Below are 27,498 nucleotides of genomic sequence, written 5' to 3'. Positions count from 1 at the left end.
GAGGTCCCTAGCATCCGATCCCATTGGAACGGGCTAGATAGCAATTCCAGGTGGGCTATTAGAGAAAAATTGAAACATTATTAAGAGTTGTTTCTAGGAGATCTTAATCAAAATGTATCTTTTTATTTACCAGGTTTAAGATTTCAGTCTCACTCCATTGAAAAATTCTTTTAACACTTCTCACCTTAACCTTAAGCTGTAGAACATGTTAGTACAAGCAATTCACGTCACCGTGACAATATTTTGCTGGCCCGTGGCACCCTAACATATTGTCAGTACTGAAACATTTTTTAGCCTTTTTCATGTTAAAAATCATGCATTAAATCCAATGATTCATGTTTTTACAAGCCAATCCTCCATGCTAAACCATTTCAATTCATACCACTATGCCACACTATTAATGACCTTCTGGCACAATATTGCACTCCCTTCATCATTCCTAAGATATGTTTTCAGATATTTTCTTGACCAAACAAGCCTTAAATCCATTGGTTTATGTTTTTGTAAGCCAACCCTCAGTGATCCACCTTATCAATTCACACTACCGTCAAACACTATCACTGGCCCCTATCGTACCCTCTGTAACTCCCACATCATTTTCAATACTTTTTCCAGATATTTTCATGACAAAATCATGCATTAAATCCAACGGTTCGTGTTTTCGCACCTCAACCCTCCGTAATAGACCATGTAAATTCAATATTTGCCTGGTCCATGGCAACCCAATTGTACATATTATCAATCTTAAGACATTTTATAGATATTTTCTTGATAAAATTATGCTTCAAGTCTGTTGGTTCATGTTTTCACAGGCCAGCCCCCAACGTGATACATCAAGTCAATTTACAACACCGTGCTACACTATTACTGACCCTCTGGCACTCTGTAGCTCCCTCATCATTTCTAAAACGTTTTCCAGATATTTTTTTGTTAAAAATCAAGCATTAAATCCATTGGTTCATATTTTCGCAAGCCAGCCCTCCACGATACACCATGTCATTGCACACAGCTGTATCAAACTAATACTGACCATCTGGCATCCCTTTATCATTCCTAAGACATTTCAGATACTTTTATGATAAAATCGTGCATTAAATCCAACAGTTCATTTTTTTACCACTCAATCCTCTTTGATACACCATGTCAATTCCCATCACCATACCAAACTAGTTAATAGGTTCTCTGGCACCCTCCAGCATCCCTTTATCATTGCTAAGACATTTTCCAGATATTTTCTTGTTAAAAATCATGCATCAAATCCTATAGTTCATGTTCCCGCAAGCTACCCCCAAAGCGATACATCATGTCAATTCACACTAATGTGCCATTCTATTACTGCCTGTCTGGCCCCCTCTTATGTCCTTCATTATTCCTAAGACATTTCTCAGATATTTTCTTGTTAAGAATCATGTATTAAATACATTGGTTCATGTTTTCACAAGCCGCTCTGAATATGATTAACCATGTCAGTTCACGTCACTGTACCACACTATGATATCCTCTGGCGCACAATATCATACCCAAGGGTTTTAGTACCCTTTTTCCTAGCAAAATAACTTCATAAATTAATTTGACCATTGTTTTTGTTTGAACAGTGGAAACTCATCATTTCATTGTTTGATTGCAAAGCTCCATGACAATCCCAGGTCAGTGGCACTCAAAGGCAAGCACGTGGCACCCATTGGCATGCATTATCATACCTAAATCATTTTCCGACATTTCCTACAAAAACAATTAAAATAAAAACGATCATTTAAAATTTAAGTAAAGTTCCCAAGAACGTTTCTGCTGATAACTCCTAGCAATTGACGCAAGCACTGGCCACAGTGGCTAGCATTAGGCACCTTCAGGCAAGCATTATCGCACCAGATATTTTACTACGAAAAAATCTTTGACACAAGAATCGAACATTTAAACTTAAAGGTTAATTCCCAATAGCACTTCTTCTGATGACTCCTAGCAGTTGACGGCAACGTGACACACTGTATGTTGATATTTTCTCCCTGAAACTTGTTGCAGAATTATTTGTCTCCGTGAAACTAGTTGCAGGTGGATTTTTCTTCATGAAAATCTTTGCATGTGTTTTGTTTCTTCAAGAAACTTAATGCCTCTTGTTTTATGTCTTCGAGTAACTTTTCTTATTTTTAATTCTTCCTCAGAAAACTTTTTGCATGGTGATTTTTCTCTTTGATGTCCCAAATTATTCCTAAGACATTTCCCAGATACTTTCTTGTTAAAAATCATGCATTAAATCCATTGGTTCATGTTTTCACAAGCCACTCTGAATATGATCAACCATGTCATTTCACGCCACTGTACCACACAATGACATCCTCTGGCGCACAATATCATGCCCAAGGGTTATTATACCTTTTTCCTAACAAAAAAACTTCATAAATTAAGATGACTATTGTTTTGTTCTGATGACTTCTTATTTATATTATTTAAGGCTTCGAGAAACTTTTTTTATTTTTAAATCTTCCTCATGAAACTTGTTGCATGTTGAAATTTAGGAAACTTTTACATTGATTTTTACTCTCTTACAACTGGTTTCTTTCATGGAGCTTGTTGCATGTTGATATATATTCGTGAAACATAATTTATCCCGATATTTTTCTTCGTGAAATATGTTGCATACTGATCTATTATTCGTGAAACATAAAATATGTTGATTTTATCTTCGTGAAACTTCTCACAGGTTGATTTTTCTTCGTGAAACTAGTTGCATATTGATTCTTTTATCTTCGTGAAACATGATGCATGTTGACTTTTGCTCGTGAAACTTGTTGCATGTGGATTATTTTTTTCAAGAAACTTAATATATTTTAATTTTTGCCTTCGAGAAACTTGTTGTATTTTTCTCATTTGTTCTTCAAGAAACAACTTGCTCGTCAATTCTTCTTTTCTTGAAACAGGTAGATTAATTTTACTCCTCGTGAAACCGGTTTCGTTCGTGAAGCTTGCTACTTACTGATTGTTGGTTCTTAAAACTTATTTCACCTTGATATTTTTCATCATTAAACTTAATGCATCTTGATGTATTCTATCGTGAAACTTTATTTACCATGGTGTAAAGCATGATGCATAATGATTTTTTCTTCGTGAAACTTTTTCAAGCTGATTTTTGTTCATGAAACTTATTATGTTTGGATTATTAATTCAAGAAACTTAATGTATCTTGATTTATTTCTTTGAGAAACCTGTTATATTTTTATTTCTTCTTCACGAAACTTATTGCATGCTGATTTTTATATTCATGGAACTTAATTCACGATGACGTTTTTCTAAGTAAAACTGGTTACAAGCTGGTTTATTCTTCTTGAACATGATTCATGCTGATTTTTATTCATGAAACTAGTTGCATATCGAATTTTTTCTTCGTGAAACTTGTATATGATTTCCCTCTCGTGAAACTTGTATTGTTTGTGGAACTTGTTGCGTGGTGATTTATGTTCGTGAAACTTAATTTATCTAGATATTTTTCTTCGTAAAAAATTTTGCTTGCTGATTTTTGTTCGTGATACTTAATTTATCTTTTTTTTTCTTCTTGGAATATGTAGCATGTTGGTTTTGTTCGTAAAACATGATGCTTGCTCATTTTTGTTTGTGAAGCTTGTTGCATGGGGATTGGATTATTTCTTCAAGAAATTTAATGTATCTTCATCTATGACTCTGAGAAAATTGCTATATTTTTTTTATTCATGAAATTTGTTGCATGTTGATTTTTCTATTCGTAAAACTTAAATCTTGGAACTTTTTTCTGCTCATGGAACCAGTTTTTTCGTGGAACTTGTTGCTTGCTGATTTTGTTCGTAAAACTTAGTTTATCTTGATATTTTTCTTCGTTAAACTTGTTGTAGGTTGATTTATTCTTTCGTAATATTTAATGTATCTTGATTTACGTGTCCGAGAAAAATTTCATATTTTTATTTCTTCTTCATGAAAGTTGTTGCATGTTGATTTTTCTGTCCATGAAACTTATGCATTGATTTTTTCCTCCTTATAAAATCCAATTTGGTTCGGGGAACTCGTTGCCTGTTAATTTTTGTTCGTGAGACTTAATTTATGCTTATCTTTTCTTTGTGAAACTTGCTGCATGTTGATTTATTCATTCGTGAAACTTAATTTATCAAGATATATTTCTTCTTAAAGGTTGTTGCATGTTGGTTTTTTCTTCCTGAAACATGATACATGCTGATTTTTTTGTTCTTGAAACTTGCTGCATGTGGATTAATCTTCAAGAAATTAAATGTATCCTGATTTATTTCTTCGAAGAACTTGTTGTATATTTATTTATTCTTTATGAAACTTTCTGCATGTTGATTGCTTCTCTTTGTGAAACATATACATCGTTTTTTGTCCTCGCGAAGCCGGTTTTGTTCGTGGTTACTTACTTTTGGCTTACTTTTGTTCATGAAATTTAATTTATCTTGATATTTTTTGTGGTGAAACTTATTGTATGTTTATTTATTCTATCGTGAAACTCAATTTATCATTATAATTTTCCTCATAAAACTTGTTGCATCTTGATTTTTCTTCTTGAAATATGATTCAAGCTGATTTTTTTTCGTTAGATTTGTCACATGTCATTATTTCCTCAAGAAACTTAATATATCTTGATGTACGAGAAACTTTTTGTAGTTTTATTTCTTCTTCTTGAAAATTGTAAATTAAATTTTCTTCTCTTGAAACTGGTTTTATTCGTGAAACATGTTGCTCACTGATTCTGGTTCGTGAAACTTAATTTATCTTTATATTTTTCTTCGTGAAACTTGTTGGATTTTGATTCATTCATTCGCGCAACTTAATTTATCATGATATGTTTCTTCATAAAACTTATTATATGTTGGTTTTTTCTTCCCAAAACATGATTCTTGCCGATTCTTTGTTCGTGAAGCTTGTTACATGTGGATTATTTCTTCAAAAAAGTATTGTATCTTGATTAATGACCTCGACAAACTTGTTATATTTTTATTTCCCCTTCACGAAACTTGTTGTATGTTGATTTTTCTCAACGTGAAAAATTTGGATTGATTTTTCACTTTGTAAAACCCATTATGTTTGTGGAATTTGTTGTTTACTGATTTTTTTTGATCAGTAATTCATTGAAATTAATTCAGTTGAAATTCATTTTTCTTGATGTTATTTTTCGTTTAATGTATCATTATATTTCTGCTCGTGAAACAGGTTGAATACTGGATATTCTTTGTGAAATATGATGCAAGCTGATTTTGTTCGCCAAACTTTCAGTACTTGGATTATTCCTTCAAGTAACTTAATGTATATTGATTTATGTCTTTGAGAATCCTGTTATATTTTCATTTCTTCTTTATGAAGGTTACGGCATATAGATTTATCTCTTCGTATGCCTCGAAAACCTTTTTTTTACACGTTAGTAGGTTAGGTTAGCCTAACCAAACCTAACCGACCTAACCTATTTCGGTTAGATCGTGAGGCATCTAACCTAAGCTAACCTACCGTGTGTAGGTCATGTCACTTAGGTTAGACTAACCAACCAAGTAGGATGTAAGAAAAAGGCTTACAAGTTTCACGAAAAAAATCAACATGTAGTAGTTTGAAAAAGAAGAAATAAAACACAAGAAGAAGTTTCTCGAAGACACAAATCTAGATACAATTAATATTTTGGAAAAAATAATTCATATGCAACACTTTTCTTGAGCAAAAATCAGCATGCATTGTTTTTCATGATGAATAAAGCCAACGAGCAACAAGTTCCAAGAAGAAAAATATCATGATAAATTAAGTTGCACGAAAGAATATGTCAACATACAAGACAAATATCAAGATAAATTAAGTTTCACGAACAATAACCAACATGCAAGAAGTTCCACGAACAAAACCTTTTTCACGAGGAGGAAAATCAATGAACAAGTTTCACGAAGAAAAAATCAATATGCAACAAGTATCATGAAAAATAAATAAAAATTTATCAAATTCTGCAAAGTCATAGATCAAAATATATTAAATTTCTTGAAGAAATAATCCACATGCAACAACCTTCAGGAACAAAAATCAGCATGCATAGTGTTTCACGAAGAAAAACCAACATGAAAAATGTCTTTCGAAGAAAAAATATTAAGAACCAAAATCAGCATGCAAAAACTTCCACAAGCAAAACCGGTTTCACAAGGAGAAAAGCCATATACGAGTTTCACGAAGAGAAAAATCACCAGGCAACAAGTTTCATGAAGAAGAAATAAAAATGAAACAAGCTCCTCGAAGACAAAAATCGATAAACTTTAAGTTTTTTGAAAAACAGTCTACTTGTAACAAGTTTCACGAAGAAAAAAATTAACATACAGTGTGTAACGCTGGCGAAAGTTGCTACGAGTTATCAGAAGCAACGCTGTTGGGAATTTTTCAAAGTTTAAATATTTGATTCTAGCGTAAACGGTTATTCCTTTAGGAAAATGTCTGGAAGTGCTTTAGGTTCGATAATGTTTGCCAGAGGGTGCTATATGCTAGCCATTGTTTGCATTGTTGGCGTCAGGTGCTAGGAGTCATCAGAAGAAACGCTGTTGGAAATTTTATTTTAAGTTTAAATCTTTTATAGTGTAAACGGTTACTTTTGTAAGAAAATGTCCTAGAATGCTTTAAGTGGGATAGTGCATGCCATATACTAGCCATTGAGTGCCACATAATAGGAATTGTCATGGAACGTTTTAATCTAACAATACAATGGTGAGTTTCTGCCGTTCAAATAAAAACAATGGCAAAAGTCATTTACCTGTGTAAAGAGGTCAAAAAACTCTTGGGTATGATAGCACCAGAGGGTTTCGTAGTATGGAATAGTGACGTCAATTGAGATGGTGTATCACTTTGATGATGGCTTGCGAAAACATGAAACAATGGATTCAATGCATGGTTATTAACAAGAAAATATCTGGAAATTGTCTTAGGAATAATTAGGGATGCTAGAGGGTGCCATAGCACCCAGTTAGAGTAAAGGAGGGTGGCGTGAATTACATGGTGTAATATAAGCCGATGGGTTTACAGCAAGATTTTTGAAAGACTCTTGGGCATGATAGCACCAGGGGGTTTCACAGTATAGATAATGGTGGCTTGCGAAAACCTGAGCCAATGGACTTAATGCATGATTTTGTCACGGAAATAGAATATTTAAAACCTAATTTTATCAAGGAAATATTTGAAAATGTCTAAGAAATGATATATGTGTCACTCGGATCTCATGGGCCAGGCACACCTTGCCAAGGTGGCGTGAATTGACATGATGTATCACGAGCAGATGAGTTTTAAAATTACGAACCGTTGGATTTAATGCGTGATTTTATCATGAAAATATCTGGAAAATGTCTTAGAAATAATGGGGGGTTGTAAAGGGTTCCAAAAGGACCAGTGATAGTGTAGCACGATAATGTAAATTGATATGGTGTTTCACGGAGGGTTTGCTTGCAAAACATAAACAAATGGGTTTAATGCATAATTTTATCATAAAAATATTTGGGAAATGCCGTAGGATCGATGAAGGGGGTGCTAGAGTGTGCCAGAGAGCCAGTCATAGCGTGACATCCTGACGTGAACTGGCATGGCGTAACACGGAGGGTTGGCTTGCGAAAAAATGAGCCAATGTATTTAATGCATTATTTTAATGCATGATGTATCATTGAGGTGCCACGGGCCAGCCATATATTGTCACGTTGGTGTAAATTGCTTGGACTAACATGTTCAACCAATGGATTAAAATTAATGTTGGAGGTGATAAGAGAGTATTTCTTTGGAGGGGGACTGATATCTAATACCTGGTCAAAGAAACGAGGTATTTTCCTTGAGATCTCTCAGAAATAATTCTTACTATGGTTTAAATTTATGCTTAATAAAAAACCTTGAAGTGTTCCCCCAACCAATAATTGCTAGGGTCCCCCAAAAAACATTGCTAAAGCTCCCCAACCAATAGAATTGGTTACTAGTGGCCCCGTTGAAATTGCTTGCTACGGTCCGCAGTAATTGGTTGTTAGGGGCCCCGTTAGAATCGACTGAAAGGGATCCCCCGTTAGAATTGGCTGTTATGGGGTAAGATGACATTTATGTAAGAGCCCTCATTGACATTGGTCGATAGGATCCCATGGGAATTGGATGCAAGGGAACATTGGTGGAATTGGATAGTAGGGGGCCCCCTTGGAATTGCTCACAAGGGTCCCATTCGAATTGGTTTCAATGGGACAGACGGAATTGGAAGCTATTCGCCCCCGGTAGTTAGGTAGGGGCCTGTTCGAATTGCTCACTAGGGGTCCGCAGTGGGATTTAATGCTAGGACCCCGGTTGGGATTGGTTTATAGGATTTCCACATTTCTTTAATTCATTGTTCTAGTTGATTATATTTTATCCTTTATAAGCTTTTTTGACGCTTTGTTTTTTCTTTTTTTGAGTTTTAACTGCCTTTCAGTAGTTCATCATTGTATAGCGTTTTTTATTAGTAAAATTTGTATGTGCAATAAAAATCCTTCGTACTCTATATTTCTTGTTTCAGGATAAAACTTCGATAGGTAATTGTTTAGCAATTTAAGCACCTTGTAGCGTATGTACATATGTATGCTTATTCAAGAATGATTCTGATATAAGTCTAAAATTCTGTGTACTGAAGAAGAAAAGAAGAGACTTTTGAACGTATATGAAGGTATATCATATTCTTGCCATCATTATGGTTAGAATATACTCTCACTTTTATTTCATTTCTGATAACATGCCAAGTTCCAACAGAATAGAGGCTCTTTTACTAAATAAACACGTTATGAACAAGCCCCAATATTATCTTATTACATTCTCTAAAGTATTACTGAAAATGCAGGTGCATACCAAATGTAAGCAATTTCTAGGAATCGATTTACCCCCCTCTCCATGTCAATTATTGCAACCATATGGGAATACACGATCCATTTAATCATTCTAATAAGCGAAACAGTAAATTTTCTGATTGGGAAACACCTTATCATGTAGAATGTATTAGGCGAATTAAAATGTTAGAAACAATTTCATAGTCCAACTGTATTGTACTCCATTCCATTGAAGGGGAGCCCCTTTCAAATCTTAATGTGAACATAAACTCTTTGGAATACAAAGGTTCCCTGAGAAAAACGTCTTGAAAGAAAATGAAAATTAAACAAGAAAAAACTCCTTGTAAGAAAAAAAACACCGTGACAGAGATTGAGTTCTCAATTTCTTTTTTAATTTCAAAGTATTATATAGCATCCCACTGGTGTTCCCTCCTCATTTACAAGCGGGGATCCCCTACGGCCCTGAGGAAACAAGTCACGTTAGAATACGTCATCCTTAACAAAAGTAAACATTTTCTTTTTCGTAAGAACTAAAGAAATCCTGAAAAATGTCTTAAAAACGTTTTGGAATGTCTTGAAAATGTCAAAAAATGTCTTAAAAATGTCTTGAAAGGTCTTGAAACGTCACGAAAAATATCTTGAAAAAATGTCTTGATAAGACTCCCCTACTTGACTAGTGGACTCTAACACGTTCTGACATGTGACAATAAAAGAAATGCGGTGTAACAGTTAAGGCCTATTATTTAACAATCAAAGTAAACCTCCCCTATTACGTAACATGCACCTGCCTCTCCTAGGAAACATTCCCTTTTACGTAGGTGTAATATACTTGTACACTACAGTATTGCGTCAGACTCGAATTTCCGTCTTGAGGGGCTAGTACCTCCAACAATTTACCCCCTATGTTCATTGTTGAAAGTATTACGCCCCCACTACTAATTTTGTCTCATTATTGTGAAAATAAATAAAAAGGGATTTGAAAATTAAAAAGTTTTTTTCCACAGAAAGCTACTCCTTCAAAGGACCTCTACACCTTCCTAAGATATTAAGTGCCATATGTTTCCAGCTTTTTTTCTGATTCTTACCCATTTTTTGTTTTTAATTTTGTACCCTCTGCTACTAAAAACCATGTTATTACATTTCAAACATTTTTTGAAAATTGTTAATAGTTTTTCAATTTAAAAATTTTTGATTTTTTTAAAGTTCTTAATTTTTTGCAATCTTTCAATATATTTAAAGTTCTGAAAGTTCCCATTTAACATACTCATGCAATTCAGTTGCTTTGTTTATGTCCTTGGAACTTTACTCGAAATTAATTTAAAAAAAAAAAACGAATCCGAAAACAAAAATTTTCTGAAGTAAAACAAAGACCATATTAAACCTGTTATCAGCAGAAATTTAATGCTATAATAATTCAAACTCAAAACGATGAAAATTACTGATAAAGAATAAATGAGATCCAAGACAAAATGAAATTAAATAAACAATTATAGCAAACATATGTACAAGAGGTACTAATATAAGTGAATAAACAAAATCTTAAAACGAGTAAAACTTAAACTGAATTTGCAAATCAAGCTTAAAATGAAAAAAAAATCATTACAAACAAGAGTTTAGATACTGTCCCACTCCCTAACCGTAGAAGTCTAAGGACTACAGCGTCATTGGTGCTTTACTGAAGAGTATATGTGTCTTGAACAGTCTTGGAAAGAACTAATAAAATCAAATTTAACGTTTGACATATAACAGCATTAATTGCTAAAAACTCATCAGTTCAAAATTGTGTTTCACTGTAATTTTTGTTTTCTGTGATGTAATAAGCAAAACAGACAATATTTGTAATGTAATTCCTTTTCAGTAAAGCCCTAATGACGCAGTAGGCTTTGTACTTTTACAGTCAGGGACGGAGGCGGTAGCCAAAGTCTCATTTATTGTTATTTGTTTATTTGAAATTTGAATTTCAGATTCAAACTAAGTTTTAATCTTTGAAGATTTATTTATACAATCCCAGAGGCATTGTTATATGTTTCTTTGGATTATTTTGAACGAAGTGTCTATCTCGAAATTTTGATCGGATGCATTTGGAGAAAATAGAGATTAAGAGACCTAGTTGCCCTTCAATCACTGATTCTTAAAAAGGGAACTAGAACTTTCCGTTTCCGATCAAATGAGCCTCCTCCAAAGTTTATAGGACCACCCTTTTCATAAAAACCTTATATGCCCCCAGGTTATATACTTGTAACCATCCTCCCTAGTTTTCGGGGTTCTGTCAACCCCGGAGACATTATTATATAATCTTTGGACAAAAATGTCTATCTTAAGATTTTGATCAACTGCATTTTTGGAAAAGATGGTTTAGGGGAGGGGGGGGGGCTTCTTGCCTTCTTATCACTTTGGACTCTTAAAATCCCAACTATAACTTTCAATTCCCAATCAAATATGCCTCCTCCAAAGTTTATATGACCATTCTTTCCATAAGAGTTTACATGCCCCCAAGCCAAAACTCACAGCCCTTATCCCCAGCCTATGGGCGGCTGTTTCAACCCCGAAGGCATTGTTATATGACACTTGGACTATTTTAGACAAAATAGCTATCTTCAAATTTTGATCAGTTGTATTTTGGGAAAAGAGGGCGTGGGGAACAGTTGATCCCCCCAATCGCTTTTGGCTCTTAATAAAATAACCTATAACTTTCAATTTTAAATTTCCAATCAATTGAGGCTCCTCCAAAGTTTACAAGACCACCTATTCCACAAAACCTTATGTGCCCTTGGGGCATAACTTGAAACCCTTTCCCCGAGCTCTGGGGGGCTTTGTCAACCCCGGAGGCATTGTTACATAATCTTTGGACTATTTTGAACAAATTGGCTATCTCAAAGTTTCAATCGGATGCATTGGCGAAAAGAGAGCGTTGGGGCAGGAGCTAGTTGCCCTTCGATCACTTTTGACTCTCAAAAACGACACTAGAACTTTCAATTTTCATTGAAATGAGACCTCTCAAAAGTTTATACAACCATGCCTTCCAAATGACGTACCTCTGGAAAAATAATAATGATAAATGAATAATAAAGTATTGAAGCCTTATGGCATTTACTATAGGCAACGGTATAGCATTGCCTCCAATTGGTCAGTAGTAACTGTTCGTGTTATACTACAATTATAGAATAGATATTGTGATTAATTGACTTTCACTCATAGTGTATAATTTTACCATTGCTGTTAATCATAATAAGGAACAGTAGAGAGCCAAGCAAGGATACTTATAAAAGCCGCTAAACACTGGCATACAATTATAATAATTATTCTGGCATTCCACATATTTATAGTGGTTTAATAGAATACTTGGAATAACTGTTATAGGAAAATGACCGATATGGTACTCATTTAGAAGCTTAATAGGTTTAGATAACCGCGCAACCCCTTTTAAAATTTTGGTTAAACCACCGGCGTCAGTAATCATGGAAAAAGTATATCTTGAAGAAGGAGCAAACTAGAAAAATAGAAGAGCCAAAACCTCATTTCAAATTGGTTGTGGTTCTTAGTTATATTTTACAGTTTTTGCAAAAAACACGGCTATTATAATTACAAACGAAAAAAAAGATTTTCCAACCTAAAGTATTGAGCAACATTAAAACTTAGAGCAAAAAAAAAATATTATGTGTACCAGGGGGATGCCTCCTCCTCAATACTTCACTCCTCAGGCTGTAGATTGACTTTTTGTTCCAATTATTTAACAAAAATCATTAGAATAATAACCTTTTTTAGAATTTCTAAGAAAAACTTTTGCGTAAAGAGCGAGGTATTGATGAGGGGGCTTCCCTTCCACATACGTAATAGTTTCTGTTCGTTTTAAGTTTTAACGTCAATCCTTACTTTCAAATGAAAAACTTGCTTTTTATTTACTTCCTGATCGTTTTCAAATTGTGTCAGGAAATTTGACTCCCCTACGATAAAATTCCCCCCCCCCAAAAAAAACGTTATCTGTACACTACCCAATAGCTAATAATATATGCAAAAATCATATATATGAAAGATCATAGCCTGCAGCCCTTCCCAGAGGACTTCAAGGGGTGGGGTTTAATTCATCCTAAAAGACATAGTTTATAGGTTTTTTGATTATTTTGAACAAAATTACTTAAACTTAGACTTAGGTCCTCCCACGCCTGAAGGCGCATTAGGCAGCAATAGTGATTCGCCACAACGACCTGTCCTTAGCCATTGACCAAAGCTCCTCCATCGAAGACTTGGCCAACTCCGCCTCCTTATCTGACATTCTGCCAATGGTTATTTCAGGTCTCCCTGACTTGTGGAGGCCAGGGGGTGTATAGCACCTTATGTCATGTGGCAGTCTTCTATCACCCATTCGCACCATCTGCCCCCAATACATCCATCGTCGCTTTCTGACGGCATCAAGGATGGGGGTATGATTTGTCATGCTATAAATTTCATCATTCTTTATTCTCTCCGCCCAATGTATGATCAAAATAGATCTTGGGCAGTTATTATCGAATGCCCGTAGTCGTTTTTCTAGTTGCTTGATGATGTTATAATTTTCACAACCATATGTAAGGACGGAGAGGACATTGCTACTATAAATTTTGAGCCTTAGCTTTTGGAAATATTTGTTATTTCTTCAAACATTTCTAAGACAATTGAAGGCAGAGCCAGCCAATGCTTTTCGGCACAAAATTTCTCTTTCAGGATTGGCATCTTGCGTAAGAATGCTGCCGAGATATTTGAACTATCTCACTATTTCAATTTCCTTATTGTTGACCAGGAGTCCTTCAGCTAAGTCAGGAATGACCGCATTTGACATTGATTTTGTCTTTTTAGCGCTTATGGAGAGTCGAATAGCATTTGCCACACGCCCAAGTTCATTAATATTGTGTTGTATAGCTTCTGACTCGTGAGCGAAGAGTGCAATATCGTCCTCAAAAACACCATCATGAAGTTCTCTTAGTGGGTTTAATTGTAGACCCCCCACTGAAGCTACATCCACGAAGCACAAAATCTATGACTATGGCAAATAATAATAGCGATAGAATGCAGCCCTGCCTTACACCTGACTGAACGGTGAACCACTCCGTTAGGCCATCCTCTGTTTGTACTGCGCACATAATATCAAGGTATAGCGCTTTAACTATATTTACCATTTTGATCGGGATCTCGTAATGCATTAAAATTTTCCACATGGTCTCGCGGTGTATCGAGTCGAAGGCCTTGAGAAAGTTTATAGATACTGTGAGTAGTTGAACTAGCCATTCATTAGATTCTTCGAGCAGGACTCTTAGGCTAAATATTAGGTCACAACACGATCTATTTTGGCGGAATCCATGCTGTTCATCTCTCAGAACTTTCTCCACTTTATTTTGAATTATACTGAGAATAATTTGGCACAAAACCTTGCTATCAACTGATTGTAAAGCAATGCCTCTCCAATTACCACATTTAGTCTTTTGTCCTTTTTTGACCATTTGCCTTTGACTGGCCTTTTGAATGGCCTTTGACTATTCACTCAGGACTTTTTCATCATCCAAACACGCAACAAAAGTTCAAACATGGGCACTGGTAGGGCGCTTCTACCATATTTCAACAGTTCTGGGGGTATGCCATCGTTGCCGGCGGCCTTTCCGTTTTTCAAAGTCTTTAAAGCCTCTTTTACTTCACTCAGCAAGAGAGGTCCGGAATATATTCCAAGATCGAAAAATATTTCTTCAGGGATATTCAAGGAAGTTGTGGGTGGTACCTTATTTAATACCTCACTGAAATGCTCCATCCAGTGTCGGATTATGTCATCCTTCGCCTTCTTTCTTTTCAACTTGGGTCGAAGAAGCCGTCGAAATACCCTCAAGCTCATTCGTTATAGCGTACACAGTACGACTATCTCCCGGCCTGGCGGCTATTTGAGCCTGATCAGCCATAGTTTCGAGGTACACCTTCTTATCATATCTAGTCCGTGTTTTGACTTGTTTATTGAGACGCTTATATTGCGCTTTTAGATCATCTAGATATTCTCTAGTGAATGTCGTGTTAGGCTAATGCCTATTCACGAGGATTTCGACTTCTGCCCTTTGATCAATGATATCCCAATTGCCTTTTATCAAGGATATGCAATTGCCATCTCAAAGTTTCGGTTAGGTGACTTTGGATATGAACCGGCGTGGGAGTTGAGCTACCCATCAATAATTTTGGTCACTTCAAAGGAGTAATAGAACTTCTGATTTCCGATGAAATGAGCCCTTTCCTGATAGTCTAGGATAACTGGTTCGATACGATCACCCAGAATAAAACAAACATAAACACAAACGAACAAGCAATGAAACACGCATCCGTGATCTTTCTTCTGGCAAAAAAAAACGCACAATTCTATTTACCGTCATAAATAAGAGCTTGAAATCTCTACAGTAGGGTTGTCTGATATGCTGAATCTGATGGTGTGATTTTTATTAGCATCACCTGATGCTTTTTGGGTTCTACTCCTTTTTTCAAAATTCGGTAAATTTTCTAAGGCCCGAAATTTTTGATGGGTAACATTAAACTTGACAAATTTTAAATGTTTTTACTCAGCATCAAATGTTACTCAAAAATTACTCAGCATCACTGACGAAATTACAGACCAGGACACCGGGACACAAATGACGACCGGGATACTCAAAGAGAAATTACTCAAAGAGAAATTAACTGATTATTTTTGATACGTCTGTTATTATAGAGACTCTGTTTTTCAGATTTTCAGTTATTATTGAGCCGGTAACACTTCGTTACCACGAACTGCCTGATTACCTACAAGTTGAGACAGTACTAATAGCCATAGTAGCTTAAAAAGATCTGTATATAATTAGACAATAGTGCAGAATAATAATATTCCATGTAGCGCATTTAAATTGAGTGTAATATGAGATGTGTTCCTCAGAAAAGTTAGTAACAGATGACAGTTATTAACACAAGTGGGCTGTGAGATATCCTGTGTAATACTCAAATAGATTGCCATTCTTTGTTACCTTTTGTTGCGTAGTGTATTTCACTGACTGAATGAGTGCACCTCAGTTTGATAGGCACTTTGTTAAGATAATATTGAGCAAATATTCACCATTCTTCTATCATAGACTTCAGTCAGCTGAAAAGTTTGTTGGTAATTCTGCTTGGGTGGCGAGGTGACACAAGGTGTTGTACTGAAACTCTCTTTGCTGATGGCATTTGTCAAGCTGCTGAATGTTTCTTCTTATTTTCTGATGAAAGTTTCTTCTCTGAAGAACTCTTGATTGTTTTATAGTTAACCATATGCCTATAGACCTGCTAGTTTAATTAGCAGGATAATTTAATGCCGGCATTATTAAATTAAGCAGGATAATTAAATTAAGCAGGCATTAATTTAATGCCAAGAATAAGGAGCAATTAAAGAAGCTTCTAAATAAAAAAACTAACATTGACATTAAGCAGGAATGAAACAAACCACTGGAATAATTACTTAATACATTTTTACTGTCAGCAGCCTATGTAACTAATCCTTCACATAAGATAAAGAAGAAAAACCATAGACAAACATGACTTCACGTATGCATATGGAAATACACAAAGATAAACACTCGAAAAGAGGAAACCTTTTTTTAAGCTATTGAAACATATCGATTTCATTCAAGAATTCAAAAATCTTTCCAAGAGATTTCAACTTGAGCCAAATGTTTCCATCTTTCCACTAAACCAGTGAACGTAAACTTAACAATTTTTTAATTAAATTATTTTTAAGCACCTCGGTTATTTGACATTAGTCCCGGACCCTGTAGTCTTTAAAAAAAGGACAGATCTTTTGCGAAGCTCAGACTTACGCTCTTTAGCATATTTTAGCCCCATAAATCCGCCTGTGCTGATTTGTTTCTGATAATTTCTTCTTTTTTGGCTTAAAGTGTTTGTAATATAATTTAGTGCTTATTTCAATACTCCATTTATAGTCGGTTGGAACACCGTCTGACAAAAATTGGCTTATTTTTCCTAGTTTGCATTCAAAGTCAACATCATTTCTCACGTCTCGAAAGGGAAAAATGACACTTCCCTAGAATTCCTAAAATGATATCTGCTTTGTTTTCACTTTTGATATAACTGATCCTAATGGGGTCAAGAAAGCCCTAGGGAATAATTGATAAGGTTTTCGTGGTCCAGGAGAGGAAGTAAAAGCTTAAGAAACGAGCAGGTCCTCCCTACAACTGCAAAAATTAACAGGAAAATCTATTTTTTCCTATGTTGTATTTTAAAAGTTGAAGAAATGGCCATTAGATGGTAGTGCAAATTGTTTCTTTTTGGGGTTAGTCTAAAAAAAAATCCAGAAAGAAAATCTTCAAAGAAAAATAAAACTATATTAAACCAAAGATAGGCAGAAATAATGTCAAATAATCATTCCAACTTAAAAAGAAACGAGATCACTATCAAACAGTTCGTGGTAACGAACTGTAGTAAGGAGCGACCCGGCTCAATAGTAACCAAAACTCTAAAAAATGGAATTTTGATACCAATACCTACATCAAAAGAATCGCATTTTAATGCTGATTTTAAATATATAAGTTTCATCAAGTTTAGTCTTACCCATCAAAAGTTACGAGCCTGAGAAAATTTGCGTTATTTTAGAAAATAGGGGGAAACGCCCCCTAGAAGTCATAGAATCTTGACGAAAATCACACCATCAGATTCAGCGTATCAGAGAACCCTACTGTAGAAGTTTCAAGCTCCTATCTACAAAATGTGGAATTTTGTATTTTTTGCCAGAAGGCAGATCACGGATGCGTGTTTATTTGTTTTTTTGTTTTTTTGTTGTTTTTTTTCCCCAGGGGTGATCGTATCGACCCAGTTGTCCTAGAATGTTGCAAGAGGGCTCATTGTAACGGATATGAAAAGTTCTAGTGCCCTTTTTAAGTGACCAAAAAAATTGGAGGGCACATAGGCCCCCTCGCACGCTAATTATTTTACCAAAGTCAACGGATCAAAATTCTGGGATAGCCATTTTATTCAACGTAGTCGAAAAACCTTATAACTATGTCTTTGGGGACGACTTACTCCCCCACAGTCCCCGTGGGAGGGGCAACAAGTTACAAACTTTGACCAGTGCTTACATATAGTAATGGTTATTGGGAAGTGTACAGGCGTTTTCAGGAGGATTTTTTTGGTTGGGGGAGGGGTTGAGAAGAGGGGGATATTCTGGGGGAACTTTACATCGATATTTTGTCATGGGGGAAGAAAATCTCCATGAAGGGAGCGCAGGATTTACTAGCATTATTTAAAAAAAAAAACAATGAAAAAATAAATATGAAAAAGTTCTTTCAGCTGGAAGTCAGGAGCAGCATTAAAACTTAAAACAAACAGAAATTATTACCCATTTGAGGGGCTCACCTCCTCCTAATACCTCTCTCTTTACGCTAAAGTATTTTTAGTAATTTCAACTATTTATTCTACGGCTTTTGTGATTCTGGGGTCATTCTTAATGAATTGGGACAAAATTTAAGCTTTAGTGTAAAGAGCGAGGATCTGACAAGGGGGCGAACCCTCTCATATATGTAATAAAAATATGAGAATACAAAAGTTCTTAACGTAAGCTAATTTATAAGTTAAGTAGATCTTTTACTAATAAAAATATTCGTAAAAAATTAAAAATTCTAGTTGCCTTTTTAATTAACCAAAAAATTGGAGGGCAACTAGGCTTCCTCTCCCGCTCTTTTTTTCTCAAAATCATTCGATCAAAATTATGAGAAAGCCATTTAGCCAAAAAAAAAATGCAAATTTTGTTTTAATTGTACTTCTGCGGAGAGCCAAAATCAAAACATGCATTGATTCAAAAACGTCCAGAAATTAAATAAAAAAACAAGTTTTTTTAACTAAAAGTAAGGAGCGACATTAAAACTTAAAACGACCAGAAATTACTTCGTATACGAAAGAGGCTGCTTCCTCATCAACGCCTCGCTCTTTACGCTAAAGTTTGACTCTTTCTCTCAATTCTTCTTTTTAAAACAGTAATAAACTTTAGCGTAAAGAGCGGGGCGTTGATGAGGAAGCAGCCTCTTTCGTATACGAAGTAATTTCTGGTCGTTTTAAGTTTTAATGTCGCTCCTTACTTTTAGTTAAAAAAACTTGTTTTTTTTATTTAATCAATTAATAAAAGAGAACCAAAACGAACAGAATTTATACTGTTTTATTTGGGAAGCAGAACCAATGTACTGGCCTTTAGAAGGCTTAATTGATCACTTTGTAGTAATTTCTGTTTGATTTAAGTTTGTGTCATTTAAATATTATATTTTATATTCTTTTTGGGCCTAAGTAATTCGTTGATTTTGATTAATAGTCAATAAGTTGAATTAATATATCACTATATTTTCGCTCAGCTTTGGTTTATTTTAGCTCTTTACTTTTCTTTGAAAACTTCTTTTTTATGAAAATACCTTTTGTATTGATTTCTTTTTGTTTTTAATTTATATTGTCTTTTTATTGGTTTATAAAAAGCGCTTTTTACATTTTTTTTTAATTTCTGCTTCATACCTGAAGAATTAAGAATTTGGCTTGGTACTAGCATTTTAAGCAAAATTTTTTAGCAAATTTTTATAGCCGATTTACATGGTTTTGTCTGAATGTTTGCAGTTTCTGATGTTACAGTAAACCAGAAGAACTGCACAGAAAGCTCTCAAACACAACAGGTGTCTGTATTTTTCTGCAGGAAAACCTTAACTTTTTTTTATGTGTGAATTATTCATGTTTTTTCACTTTGTTATTTTTTCTTTTTTTCTCTCTTTTTTTATGTGCATGCTACCCAACGTCTTATACTATCGTATAACGTCAGTGAATAATAAATAATAATAATGGTTAATAATAATAATATAACAATAGGCAAAAATTGGCCGGCCATTTTATTATAAAAAAGTTCTCGTGTTATATTATTTTGTGAGTGCATGTTTGTGTAAATAAAAGCATTTCCAGTTCATTTGTTAAAAACTTATGATTTTATGCATAAAAACGAAAAAAAAAATCTTGTCAAGAATCTTGGAAATCAGATTTGTTTCTAGATTTGAAGCATAGAAGATGTGTCTACCAAATTGTCAATCTTAGATTAATAATTGAGAGGTGCCTGAGCCATTCAGTCCTCAGTTTTATAGATTATAAGCCAGCGCTTGATTCTCCTGATAGAAGAGCTTCGCTGATAGCGAAGGTCCTATCCTTGCAAAGTATAGCAGATAAATCAACTAAATTTATTAGTGTTAAGCACGATAATAATATTGCTGCGGTTAAGGTAGAAAGTGTAGTTTCTGATTTGGTATTAATTCAGGAGTTAATCAGGATTGCATTCTATCACTGTTTATATGGATCCATTTTTATGCACTTTGTCCTATAGACAAGAAAAGAAAAGCAAAGGCAATGGGAGTCAAATAGGGAAGAAAACTCTCTTAGACTTCGATAGTGCCTATGATTTAGGCCTTCTAGCTGAAAATGTTGGAAATACAAATAAAATTTTATAGGACTTGCGAGCTCAGAGTGCAAGAATAAGTTTGAAAAACTAATGTTAAGAAGACTAAATCACTAAGACTAAAAAAAACCACTTGAAAGTGAAAAGTTGATGTCTGGCAACAAAAATATCGATCAAATGGCCATCTTCACATACCTAGGTACTGGTTCTAGTAAAGACGGTGGATGTAGGGAAGATGTTAAAAGTGGAATAACGAAGACCAAGGGTGTTTTTTCAGGGACGAAAACATGAAGATAAGCGCTCGAATCAAGATTAGAATATTGAAAGCTACTGTAATGAAACCACCGGTCAGATATGGTTCTGAAAAGTTGGGGGCTTTGAAAAACGGGACAGTATTTACTAAGAAAATTGGATACGGATCGTTTTGTAAACAAAAAACTGATCGTATCTTAAACAGAAAGCTGTTAAAAAAAATGTGGTTCGATTCCGCATTCCAGAGCTGTAATGAGAGAAAGAATAAGATGGCCAGCTGTCAGAGAAAAACAAGGGCAGGCCTTCTGCGGATTGGATAGGAGGATATCGCAAAGAAATTCGGAAAGGAAATGGGTATTTCCCGGGAGGTGGTAATGAGGGACTCTTTAAATAGATTTGGATGGAGGAAGAGCGCACATAGCTGTCTTGACCTCGGGCGGTTTAGAGCTGCATTGAGTTAGAGCTGCATATCGTCCAAGGGTTTCCTAAATACTCCCTGACAGATTGAACTTACTATTGTTAGCCACCAATGAATATTCCAGATAAAGCTTTTTGAAAACTTGTGTTTTAGCTCTACAATTCCGTCGAAATTTCCTGGTAGTTTCAAATTTAAAAAACTTATTCGATTCTGAGAGAAGGCAGATATAAGTTTTTAAAATCTAGATTATGATAATTATTTAGTTCAATATCCTCCTCAATGAACTTTGAAATTTCCAACTTGATACCCTTTGCCTTCTAAGTGTCGCAGATAATTCTTTCTAACAGCCTGGATGCACCCATGTCTTTTAATTTAGTTTGGCATGCCCCTTTAAGATGCCCTAGAAGTTTCAACTTAACACCCTTAGCCGTTCTTAACATAATGGAGGGTCATCTTTTTGACAACATGGATGCATGTAGTGTTTTCTTCTTTTATTTTTTTAAGTTGCAACACCTCCACCCAACATACCTATCAGTTTCATGTTAGAACCCTTATCTGTCTCTAAGATATTGCCGATATGTCATTTTGACAACCTTGATACGCAAAGCGTCTTTTATTTAGATCGAAATCCCTGTCAACATTCCCTAGAACTGATAAGGTAAAAAAAAAGGTAAAGGATACGGCAATAGACTTTACAGTCCATACCGGCGGTGCTGATCTCCGTTTCTTGGCCCTTCAGCCAGGAAGTGCAATGGGGGGTTGGGGGCCAACCATCCTATGCTTTCGCACACCCTTCCTGTTTACCTTCAGTTTCATTTTATTACCACTTCAGACATAGGGCAGATATGTCCTTTTGAAAAAGTAGCTGCAATAAGTGTCTTTTGATTTAGTTCAACATCTTCCTTAACATTTTTCAAGAATCAACTTGATTTACATGGCTATTTGTGATTGTTGCAGATATGTCTTTCTGACAGTCTCGATAACTGATAACTTTTGACTTACTGACTGATAATTGATGTCCTCACCTGTTCCTGAAATATAACAGATTCGTTTTTTTTACAAATAAAAGTGTCTATTGACTTAGTTCCAGATCCCTCTCAACATTCCCTCAAAGTTTCTGTTAATCCCCTTAGCTTTTCAAATGATCATGGACACATAACCTTTTGACCATGTGGATGCACGTAGTTTGTTTTGGTTTAGTTTACCTCCCCCCATGACCCATCAAAGTTTCATCTTTATAACCTGAGCCAAAGCATATACATTTTTTCAACAACCTGAATACATAACTTTCAATACGAAAATTTCAGTTTAACACCATTATATTCAATTTAATACCTTAATCCACATAGCGTCTTTTGAATTAGTTTTTGACACGAACACTTTGTAATAAATTGATACTTTTTTAGTTAGATCTTTTTTCTACTATGCACATAGGTGTAGCTATGATGAACAACAGTTTTGTCCCACATAGAAAATCTTGTGTCCCTGAGCCTTCGGAAATTTTCAAAATTAATGTAAACTAATTTTGTAAAGAATACGGTAAGTTTTCTCCTCCCTTGTATCCGGATGGCTGCTCTCTACCCTCTCCTACAAAATCTCAAGGTACATCAAAGATTTTTATAATCTTGTAAGGAGAATTGATCTATTAACGCTAACTATATACTCTAGTCTGTCTGATAATTTTTAGCCAGCAATTACATGGCAAATTAAAAGGATCGCAGCGTGCATTTTTAGAGCGTGGATCAATGTTTCGTCATCTTTCTTTTCAGTTCTAGGTTAACCTTTTTTGCATGAAAGCAGTTCATAATTAAACTCGTTGAACGGTACAAGCTTGCTTCAGTTTGTATTTAACGTTCGGTTTTTCTCAGTGGTCAATAGAAATCTCGTTGCAACATCCCAAAGAAAATACTAAGGTTCACTTTTATTTAGCTCGGTTGAGCTAATTTTTAAAGATAAAAGTTGCTTCAACGCAAAAAATCATACCTACAAACGCAAAACGGTATTTCCATAGCCCAGTATGTGCCTTAATATCTTAGCCCAGTACAACAAAATTTTAGAGATAAAAGCTATTTCGACTCAAATCATACCTACAAACACAGAACGCTACTTCCATAGCCCAATATGTGTCAACCTCTCTATAAAATGCTTGCAGTGATTGCATACAAAGGTCACGACTGCATAATTGAAGATCACAATAGCGTAAAACCGGGTCCAAATATCGACGACAAATCATGTCAGATTGACAATGCGCAAGAACAAGGTGACAAGTTGATTGATAGGTGACAGTAGGCGGGGCTGTTAGTGCTGTATTGGCAAAATTCCCTCCTGGATCATCTTCAGTAGAAACTAAAAAAAAAGGAAATTACAACAAAAATGGCTTAGAAAGAAGTTGTGTGCCTTTCAAGCCAATGGGTCCAATAAGGGGGTGGTGGAGTGGGTTTCCCCCTCTCAATTTCAACAAAAATACTTCATAGAACGTATTATTACTTAAATTTATTTAATTATTTAGTATTTAGTTTATTTAGTACTTTGTAAATTAACTTGGTACTTCATAAAACGTACTACTTCTTAAATTTATTTAGTAGTTTAAATTTTTTTACGTTGCATTTGCATCGATAATAGTGTAAAAATGTTTAATAATTGTTTAGTATTAATATAAAATGTGGATAGGTATGATCATTCAGGTTAACATCAATACACGAGGGCCAAAACCAAGGTAGGATAAGTTCGTTCTGGAGTCATTCGGTTGTTTTATATTTATTTTTTAATAGGTTTATATTTTGGGGGTGACACCTAGCACGGGGATACCACAGACAATTCATGGTAGGCACGCCACTTGCCTGGATAGGGAATTTAAAGTGCCAAAACCGCATAGGCAAGTGTGTATTCTCCTGATGAACCTTTGTGTTGGGTTGCCGTCTCTAACTTAGTTATCTCATTTATTGTTTTTAATATTCGGTATGTGACGACACGACTGCCTGTCCATGGATTATTCTTTGCGGTTGATTGTGTATGGCTATGCTGTTTGACCTATGTAATTGGATGGATGAGTAAGGTTAAGGCCTCGTTCAAGTACTGATCTATTTTAATTACTAAAGTAGAAAACAGTCTTCCTTTCTCATTCTGTCTTTCTTTTTTGTTTTTATGGTTAATAATTTTTTTTATTAAATATACTTTATTATTATCCATTATTATTTTTTATAGTCTATATTTATATATTTGGTTTTATAGTGTGGGTGTGTTTCTGTGTTTGTGGTGTTGTGCTGGTGACTTTTTTTTTCATTTTAGTACAATGTAATTTTGATTATGAAGGATTAGTTTACCTAAATACTTTTCAGTCTAATTTTATTCCCCTTCAGAGGATATAGAATAAGGCTGCTAGTATCCTTAGGTCATTTATACCGTCTTGTTTCTCTTTGCTGAATATAGCGACGACATAATTGTTATATGTAATTGTATATATTCTCCCGGCAAGTCTTCGTGTCTAGTCTTCTATATTTTTGTTTAAGATTAGATTAGACCACTGAGCTCTTCCTAAATATTTTCATCAGATGAACATTTGTTCTTCATGTATAAAAACCCCATTTCTACCCGATCTGGGTCGTGTCCATTAATCCCTGTGCCAAAATGAAAGAGATCACGATGGTATATGGTTCCTTTGAATTACTCGTGGTTTGGTGCATCTATAGATGTAACGTTGTATGCCATTAGGTATAGGCCTTAAACGTTCCTCATATATTGCTTCAAAAATTAAGAAACTATTTAGAAATGTATTTTTTTATTTATTACTGTCATTATTTGCTAATGATTGGATCAAATATCTCTACACTCCCTGCCCGTTGTTACTATTACTACTACTACTACTTACAACTCATTGCAGCACCAAGCTGCCTGAGACAGACACAGCTACGCACGCTCCTCCCCCATTCTAATGGAGTCGGCCGCTGTTGCTCGGTAATTAATATTTTTAAGGTAATAATGTCTCGAATGGACGTGCATTGACCATATGCTGGACTGACATGTCAATAATATTTCTGTTTAAAGTAGTTTAGATAAGAGTAATTCATATTTTTTGAAATGATAGGGTTTTTCTTTCCAGTTGGTAGACGAGCTCTGCTCCCTGCCTACAGAAAAAAGTAAAATGTTAGAATTTATTGTTATTTACAATAAACAAAAGATTTGTCCCTGTTGAACTGTTATTTTTAGAGCTTTCCGACTAACTTCAGCCATGTACCAAAATGCCTGTGACCAACACAGCTACTTATGCTCTTCCTCCATCTCAATATATTTAAATCCTTCCTCTTTACACCCTATTAATAAGTTCCTATTTTCTTTAAATCTGTCCTTGCAATATCCTTCCACCCCAATTGCAGACGACCTGCTTTCCGTTAAGCCCTTGACTGTTGGCCGAAAGGAAAATCTTCGCCAGCTGTTATCATTCATCTTCAGAACTTACTCTGGTCATCTCAATCTTTCTCTCAGTATATCTTTAGAAAGCAGGATTGAACCACTTTTTTCGTACAGGTTATTGTTTGAAATAAGGTCAGTCAGGAGAGTAACCAAAATAATACATAGATAATTTCTCTGGAAAACACCTAACACACCCTCTTCCACCTTTCGGAGCATTTGTGCTTCAGAACCATGCTTGATCACTGACATAGAGAAAGAGTAAAATTTGAATATGGTTTGCCAATTCTTAATTTATTGTTTTCCGCTTTTGTAAGGTATTTACCGTGCTTCTTGAAGCAGACTGGTCTCACTAATCAGATGTTATTATTCTTTAGTTGTACTGTTTTGGTCGCTGCTACTTTTTTCTATGAATTTGGGCTCACCTCAGTATTAAACCCTTTAACTGGCTGCTCTAAGGTACAAAATAACCAGATGAATGGCTCCCCTGACAGTGGTACAAGCATGGTAACGAGGCACTGGATCTTTGGGAAATGGAGAAACGTAGGTTAGATACTTTCCCCGAAATTGTTCAAATTCATTTGAAGTCCTATGTAGAGGAGGTAAGGTCCCAAGTGAATGATTACAAAAACGATTTTGCTCAAGTTCCCTCAACAAGCCAAATGCTGGTGAACCTATAGATTATTCTTTTATACTTCATTCTTGGAAACAAAGATCTTATTACGAGTTGCATCACTGTCTCCTTCGAATAAGATTTATGTATATCGTTTCTTGTTTAATAAAGTCAAATCAAGTCTAGTCAATTACTTAATAACGTAGACAAATTAAATGTATATTTCGAGGCCGTATCTAGGGGTGGAGGGTAAGGAGGTTTGCCCTCCCTGATGTTTACTTGACTCCTGAAACGTAACAAAAATGAAAATGAACAAATTTTTGATGTGTTTGTAAGGTATTTTTTCTAACTCCCCCCACAAAAATCCTTTTATAACCCCCTTACCCCCCAAAAAAATCCTGGAAATGACTATGGCAGATTGCGTACTGAGAAAACAATTTGAAACTTACAGATGATTATTACAACCAAAATCCTGGATTTGGATTTTGGTTGTATTATTTGGGATTATCTTTGGATTTGGATCATCTGGATTTGGTTGAGCAGAATCCAGGAGGGGGTCTAGTATCGACGAAATAGAACCTAATTGGCATACAAGCTCTTCCAAAAAAAAATTAAGAATTGACGAGGAAATCAATTAAAAATAATTGACAAAATAAAGTAATTAGTTGAGGTTGATCCCTTAGAAAATTCTGTTAAATCTGGTTTGAACAAGCACTTGCACTAAGCCAATCAATTTATTTCAGATGGTAAGGGTTGCAATATAAAAGGAGCAATATTGTGCAGTAAAAGCTTTTTTTGTATTAACGCAGTATATTCAAAAATAAAAATAAAACCTAATGGACTATCGTAGTAGTTTAGATAGTTAGAGGAAAAAATTGAAAAACTTGCCCTAAGCTTACATTACAAAAGAAAATAAATTGAACAAAATGATACATTAGAAGGCTGATGCCTTAGAGGTTGATTGATGCTTCATTGGACGTTGAATTTTATTGAAGAATTTGAATTTAAAAGGATTATTAAAGATTAATGAAGATCCTTGAAGAAGTTGACTGAATAGAACTTCTTCAGAAGTTCTATTCAGATGAAGTTGACTGAAATCCTTGAAGAAGTTGACTGAATTCTTATTCAGACTGATGCTAGAGGTTGATGTCAAAGGATAAAGCCACCAAAAATAAACTATTAGCCATAAAATTGCAAAGGCTAGGCCACATTGTGATTAAACAAATGCCAAAACCAAAACAATTTGAGTAGGGAAAACAATATGGATGCAAATACAATAACTTTTGACTTAATAAGAATAGCTATCTAAGTCCAATGCAACTTCAAATATTATTGCCGTCTTTGATACTAGATAAACATGGCCAAAAGGCTTGAAAATGATTTCTAAGCAATTCGAGCAATAATTTAAAATTTGTTTAGTTACAATTATACATCTTACTTTAAAATACAGTATCTGTTTCTCTTTCTTATTGTTTACTTAATGTTTCTCTATCAATACAAATTAATCCCCAAAGTCAAATTAATAATTCATGAATACAAATAAAAGTAAGAACTCAAA

At 34.8% G+C, this 27,498-nt stretch overlaps 1 protein-coding gene across 1 annotated transcript in view; it reads right to left on the bottom strand.

Moving 5' to 3' along the window:
• The window catches only part of LOC136037575 (uncharacterized), a 258,613-nt gene that overhangs the window by 93,809 nt on the left and 137,306 nt on the right, over positions 1 to 27,498 (bottom strand). Inside the window, exon 7 of the mRNA XM_065720296.1 lies at positions 23,008 to 23,266. Within this exon, the coding sequence (XP_065576368.1) occupies positions 23,008 to 23,266 (259 nt within the window). The remainder of the gene's footprint in view (positions 1 to 23,007; positions 23,267 to 27,498) is intronic.

This window comes from Artemia franciscana, chromosome 17 (assembly GCF_032884065.1).
Source record: "Artemia franciscana chromosome 17, ASM3288406v1, whole genome shotgun sequence".
NCBI lineage: Eukaryota > Metazoa > Arthropoda > Branchiopoda > Anostraca > Artemiidae > Artemia > Artemia franciscana.
The sequence above is the reverse complement of the archived record's forward strand: the minus strand, read 5'-3'. Positions and strand labels throughout refer to the sequence as shown.